This window comes from Arachis ipaensis, chromosome B3, assembly GCF_059453495.1.
Source record: "Arachis ipaensis isolate K30076 ecotype BB chromosome B3, ASM5945349v1, whole genome shotgun sequence".
NCBI classification, from domain to species: domain Eukaryota; kingdom Viridiplantae; phylum Streptophyta; class Magnoliopsida; order Fabales; family Fabaceae; genus Arachis; species Arachis ipaensis.
Window position 1 is genome coordinate 26556239 of NC_142438.1, and position 6303 is coordinate 26562541.

A 6303-nucleotide genomic window follows, 5' to 3' on the forward strand; every position below is an offset into this window, starting at 1 on the left:
CATGTGAAAAAATAGAATTGAAATTAATGCATTAAAAAATATTGAGAATTTTGAATTTATAGAAAAAACTGGTGAATGGACTATTTTGGTGCACGACATTCAATTTCAGGGACTAAAATGAATCACTTAATGCAAAGTGAGGGACTAATTTAATGCATATACAACAAATGACATAATAGATGACACGTGGATGAATACTGTTGCGACCCATAACACAAACGGACACGTGGCCAAATAACATTGTGACACGTGGCACAACTATCCACGCCAGCATGCCACGTGTCACTGGTCACCACATCATCATACCATTACACGTGACCAAATCATGAAGTGACACGTGTCACTTACAGTCCACGTCATCATGCCATGTCATCACGTCGTTAATGGAAAATAGGTCAGAGACTAATATAGTGCACTTTTTTCAATCTCAGAGACGTAATTGGTGCAATTAGAATCTCATGAACAATTTTAGTGCACGACGCCAATCTCAGGAACCATTTTGGAGTTTAACTCTCCAAAAATAATACCGAATAAAAAAACAAATCTAAATCTAATAAAATATACTTGGGAACCGAGTCGAGTCGGGTATTGAAATATTGAACAACCCATACTGTGAGCAAAGCAGCGGGGTTTCGGGTTTAGAAAAGGAAAACGAAGCAAAATAAGACCGACGAGAACCCTAAATCCTACCCTCTTCTCCCAGTAGCGGTTCCTTCTTCCCTTCGTCCTACGCAACGCATTCCCCTTCGCTGTCGTCGTCTCCTTCCGGTCGCCGGCGTCGCCTCCGTTCCGGTAGGCCCTCTGCTCCTTTTTAATCCCATGCTGTGTTGCTCGTTATTTGCTCATTGTTGCCGCTATATTGTGCTGTCACTGCTGTATTAATTGTTCTTCTTGTTGGTTATTAGAGTTAGCTTTAGTTATGATTTTTTATTCATGCGATTATGAAACTTTGGTTGATGATTTACTTTTAAGTTGAAACAAGAAGCTGCCTCTTAGAGAAGCTTCCAGAGTGTGCAGAGAAGGAGCAAGATGATTATCCCAGTCCGTTGCTTCACCTGTGGAAAGGTGATTTTCTCTTCTTCCTTGCATTTCAACACACTGTTGTTCTTTCTTTTTTCACGGTTTCAGGGTTTATTTAATAAGTCTTTGGATAATTGGTGCTCAATTTTTGTTTATAGGTTATCGGAAACAAATGGGATGCATATTTGGACCTTCTTCAGTCAGATTACTCTGAAGGGTCAGTTTCGCCCTCTTTCTTCATACTTTCAATTCCTAGTTTTCTTCGGTTAGGGTTTATAGCCTGTGTATTTTATTACTGTTGCGACTGCCTTATTATATATGTAATATTTACATCTTATAATCCTGTTATTGATTTTGTATAGCTATGTTAATCATCGCTAAAATTTGAATGTGGGGTTACTAATTACATACTTGCATATGCTGAGCCGAGTTAGATAGAAAGATTGATTTTATTTTATTTTTTGTGGTGACTTGAACGGCTGAAGGGTCGTTTCACTTGTTTGTCTATCTATTAGTTATTAATTTATTGGATCTAACATGCTTGGCAAAACGGTAGTATGAGTAGTCAATGGTTTAGGATGGATGGTAAACAAATCCTGATTAGTATGATCTATCAGAAGCTATTTGATTGTTGTACATTATTTTAACCTTTTCAATTCAACATGCATTTGCCTATGTTCAATATGTGAAATCTGGTATTGCTTTTTCAGTTTTCCTTAACTGCTGATGGCATTTTAGTTGATTAGTTAGGTCTAATATGGTTGCCTTAACATCACGGATTGCAGAGATGCGCTGGATGCTTTGGGGCTGGTTCGTTATTGTTGTAGGCGTATGCTTATGACGCATGTTGACCTCATTGAGAAGCTCCTGAATTACAACAGTAATGTGTCTCTCTCTATAATGTCATTGTTTTTTGTTTCTTCTATTCATCCCCATTTTCTAACTTCGCCTGTTTTGTACTTGATGTTGCATTTGGTTTCAGCTCTTGACAAGTCTGATCCCAGTTAAAAATGATGTATGGAATTGGGTGCGCATGTCATTCTTCCGAATCACATGTCTACTATTTTAGATTTTACTTCTTGAACATATCTGTTCTTTCTTTTTGTTGTTGTTGTCATTGGCATATAAACTTCTCTGTAGATTTGCACAGTGGCCTAAAGTTCTATGCCTCTTTTGCAGACTAGCTTAAGTGCTTTTGTTTCATCTATTGTTTTCTCTCTTATTACACAGTCCTACATTTCTCTCTCTAACATGAAAGTGAAAGTGCATAAAAATTTTCCACAATTGATGGAAGGGGAAGTTTCCAACAGAAAAAAAAGGGGTAAAGTGGCATCTTAAGATTTGTCTTTCATGAAAAACACGGCAAAATTAATTGACCAATGAAAAAATAAAAGGATCTTCTCCTCTCAACTTTCTTTCTTTATGTGCTCTCTGTGCGTGCGTGTGTGCGTGATATAACAGATGAGGTTAGATTTTAGAGTTTTCCCATGATCAAGGATCAATAATCACTCAATAGCATGAAAAACTAATGCAAATATTATACTACTAACTATCATGGAAAATCATTACCACTTCCAAGTAAAAACGGAGATTTTTGTTCCTATTCTGAAAGGTTAAAAAAATGGCTTTATTTTGGCATACCTCCATATAAAACAACTCCATTCGAAGCTGTCATTGAACACAAACAAAGCTGTGTTTTGACTCACGGAAACTTTTGCCTTTTCCACATTACTTTACTTTGGGAGAACTATATATTAAGTTGAAAGCTATTCACACCAGTTTCAATGAGGGAAATTGAGCTTTGAGTACAGCAGCACACAATAGGCATATCTCATCATTGTTGGATGTAGTAATACAACCTCAAGAAAAGGACTAGTACTTTTGAAGTTTGAACTAAAGAAGGGTTAGTCAAATATCATATCATTAAGCCATCTAGTGTGACACATTGAGGTGTCACTTTTGTCTATTGATGTTGGATTCAAATGTTTTCACCTACTTAGTCTTCACTCAAATGAAGTCTAGAAACGATATAAAGGGTTTGTTATTATTTTCATTCTCCGCCCCCCCCCCTCCCCTCTCCCCCTCTAATTCCATGCATACTTTGTTTCATATTACCCTTAAAATTGTGATTGGCCTTCCCACTCTGTTTTATATGGATTAAATTTTCATTTTGGTTTTTGAAATTACCGTGATTATTCATTTTAGTTCACCCTATAGTGATACCCTAGATACACGTTCGGACATTATTTTAGTCTCTCTATGGTGTTGAGTCAGTGAACGAAATACTGAGGTGGCAAAATCTTGCCACGGTGAACACTGCAACGAGACTAACTGATGCGACAAGATTTGTTTTTGAACCCAATATAGTTTCTGAAACTCTAATTTTATTCTCATTATTTATCCGAGTGCCAGTCTTTTCATCCTCCTTTCTTATCTTCTTTTTCTTCTTTTTCCACAAATTTAAATTTTCATTCCATTCAAAGATTCATTGCAAATATTGCTGATTTAGCAGATATTGATGGTCAAATGCGATGCTACGTGGTGATGAGGATTCAGTTACTTCCCACTTGATTGCATTGCTTGTCCATCACATCCTCACCTCATTAATTAAACTATCCCATCGAATGTGAACCCATTCGCATGTTGCCCAACACGTTTTATTTTCGTACTCCCATATCATTAGGAGTGGTAACGGATAAGGTGGGGGTAGAGTTTGGATCTAATTTTAATTCTATCTGCAAGTTGAGATTTTTATATAAACCCAATCCTATTTTATCTGTAAGTTTAGAATATCACAGCTCTAACCCTATCCATTCTTAGTCATCCGATCCTACTCGGGGGTTACAAAAAAGATACAATATTATTATATAACTTAATGGTAATTTAAAATAGAATTACTTTTTATTTAAAAAAAATATTAAATTATCAATTAATGATCTTTTTTTAGTGACTAAGGATAGGATCTTGCATTTAGTAAGACTGTGTGAGAGCTCTTTGGTTCAACATCTATTTGAAATATATTTTTATATAAGTATATAACATATACATACATAAGGTGTGAGTTGATCAGGTAGAGTTGAAATTCAATCTAAAAATCCTACTTGCATCTTCCTCTATTCAGTGTGGATTGGATTGATAATTTTACCCGACAATAGTTTTTTTGTAACAGTTTTTTGTTGCAAATCTTCTGTGTCATTTTTTGTTGATAAATTTATCCAGATATTCTCTTTTTTTTTATGTTTTATAAAATTGGTCTTTTAAATTTAAATTTGTGAAAGAAGAAGAAAAAGAAAATAAAAAAGACAAGAAGAAGGAAGGAGGAGGATACAGAAAATTGGAACTCCTATAAATAATGGAAATAAATTAGAGTTTTAGAGGTCACATTGTGTTCAAAAATAAATATTGTCATATCAGCTAGTTATTGTAGCATCATCTTAGCAAGATTTTGCCATCTCAGTATTTTGTTTGCTTACTTAGTGCCGAAAAAGGTTGAAGGAAAAATAGTGCCGCCGATCTATATATGGGACATCATTATAAGAAATTATAAATTTCAAAAATTAAAATGAATAATTACATGAATCTCAAACACAAATAAAAATTTAATTCTTTTATATGTTAAGCATGGAATACCCTCCGAATTTCCAATTAGGAACGACGATCTATAATAGAAGTTCATTTCTTGATGGCGTTCAAGAAAAATATTGCTTCTATTAACCAGCTTGCAACTTGCATGGTCTAATTACAGATTTCAATCAAACTCTTTTTTTTCATGGAATTAAACTCTCTTAATAGAAAATTTATAAACACCATTATAAAAAATGTCTAGATTAACAGAGGATAACTTAAAACCGTTATGGCTATATCTCTATTGAATTCATACAATTAATATCAAATTAACAATCATTCACAAAAAAATTTAAATAAAATAAATCATAAACTTAAAAAATAACTTCTAATAAAAAGCAGTAGAGATATTTACACACTACAACCCTTATTAGCACTACAAGCTCTAGGTAATCTTTTTGTTTCGAAGATCACCTGAAATTGATGAGATTTGGGTTTGAACCTGAGATTCAGTGTCTTTTTTATGAAAATTTTGATGTTTTTACTTAGTGAGATAAAGTTCGTTTGAAGTCTTTGAATGAGGATGGAGAATGATACCTACAAGAGACTTATGAATTAAGATTGAAAAATACATGTGTATGATGAGATATTTATATAGTAGAAGTGATAATCTTACTATCTTTTTGTAATTTATCAGCCTATAATGATGGGTGATTACTTCCCCTTTTTGTGTAGAAGTTGTTGAGATTCTTTATTTAAAATAATGGGCTAATTTGTACGGATGCATGTTGGTACAGCTAAGACCTTGATATACAAGTAAGGTTGGGTCGTGGCTAAAGGATCCAAGCTTCATTAGGTCGGACATATTTATAGTGGATCTGGATTCTTTATAGATTGGGCCTTATTCATTTTGAGGTTGGCTCTTTTTTTGAGCTAGGTTATGAAAAATGCCCCTACTCGAAGTCGAATTAGATAAGTCGGACTCGAGTAATAAGATAGATAAGTTGTATTTGACGTTGGTATATTGAACAAGTTATATGATCAGGTATAGCCCAGTCATTATGCAAGTCGGTTTCTCGACGTGATTTTATTTGAAAAGGTCGACTGACTCAATATGATTTTGAATTGATATAACATTTTGTACTTCTATAACCGTTTATGTGCCCTTTGATCTTCTTGGTAACTATGCAGCATTGAATGCATTGTGATTTTACCTTTTTACCCTTATTCATAACTATAAAAGCTTGACTTTTCTTCTTCTTCCTTATTTTTTTTATTTCTTCTTGGTGCAAAAACTCTCCTATTTTCTCTAAAATTGTTTTCCCCAAACTCCTCTTTCCTTATAAATTTAGTGTGTGTTTGGACTACAGTTTATAAATTGTAGTTTGTATAAAATTGATTTTGCAAAGTAAAATAAATGTTGTTTGGATTATATTATTCAAAATCACTTTTAGATAAAAAATTACTAAAAGAGACATCAATTTAAATAATTTTTTATATTATTCTATTATTTTACTTTAGATATTTGAATAGATCTTATTAAGAGACATGATAAAACACTAATAAAATACATAAAAAATAATAAAAAATATCATAAAAAGTTCATATAATAAAAAAAATTCATATAAACTAGAAAATAATAAAAAATAATAATATACATGAAAAAACAGAATACTAAAAAAATAATATAAAAAATATTTATCATATAAATAAAATAAA

At 33.0% G+C, this 6303-nt stretch overlaps 1 protein-coding gene across 3 annotated transcripts; it reads left to right on the forward strand.

Moving 5' to 3' along the window:
* The first annotated feature begins 583 nt into the window (after positions 1-583).
* Positions 584-2229, forward strand: LOC107630151 (DNA-directed RNA polymerase subunit 10-like protein). 3 transcript variants are annotated; one of them, XM_016333214.3, is made up of 5 exons: positions 584-792; positions 983-1065; positions 1179-1237; positions 1806-1900; positions 2003-2229. In XM_016333214.3, exons 2-5 carry the CDS (start codon positions 1030-1032, stop codon positions 2026-2028), a joined length of 216 nt encoding a protein of 71 aa, XP_016188700.1. In that variant the 5' UTR covers positions 584-792; positions 983-1029; the 3' UTR covers positions 2029-2229. The 3 variants fall into 3 exon arrangements, with proteins under 3 accessions (XP_016188700.1, XP_016188698.1, XP_016188699.1); XM_016333212.3 differs by having other exon boundaries at positions 596-792; positions 973-1065; XM_016333213.3 differs by having other exon boundaries at positions 614-792; positions 986-1065.
* The last annotated feature ends 4074 nt before the right edge of the window (positions 2230-6303 follow it).

Coding starts and splice junctions, on each gene's coding strand:
- LOC107630151 (XM_016333214.3), top strand. CDS start 1,030: ATGATTATCCCAGTCCGTTGCTTCACCTGTGGAAAG. Junction 1,066..1,178: donor GTTGCTTCACCTGTGGAAAG/GTGATTTTCTCT, acceptor TTTTGTTTATAG/GTTATCGGAAACAAATGGGA. Junction 1,901..2,002: donor GAAGCTCCTGAATTACAACA/GTAATGTGTCTC, acceptor ATTTGGTTTCAG/CTCTTGACAAGTCTGATCCC.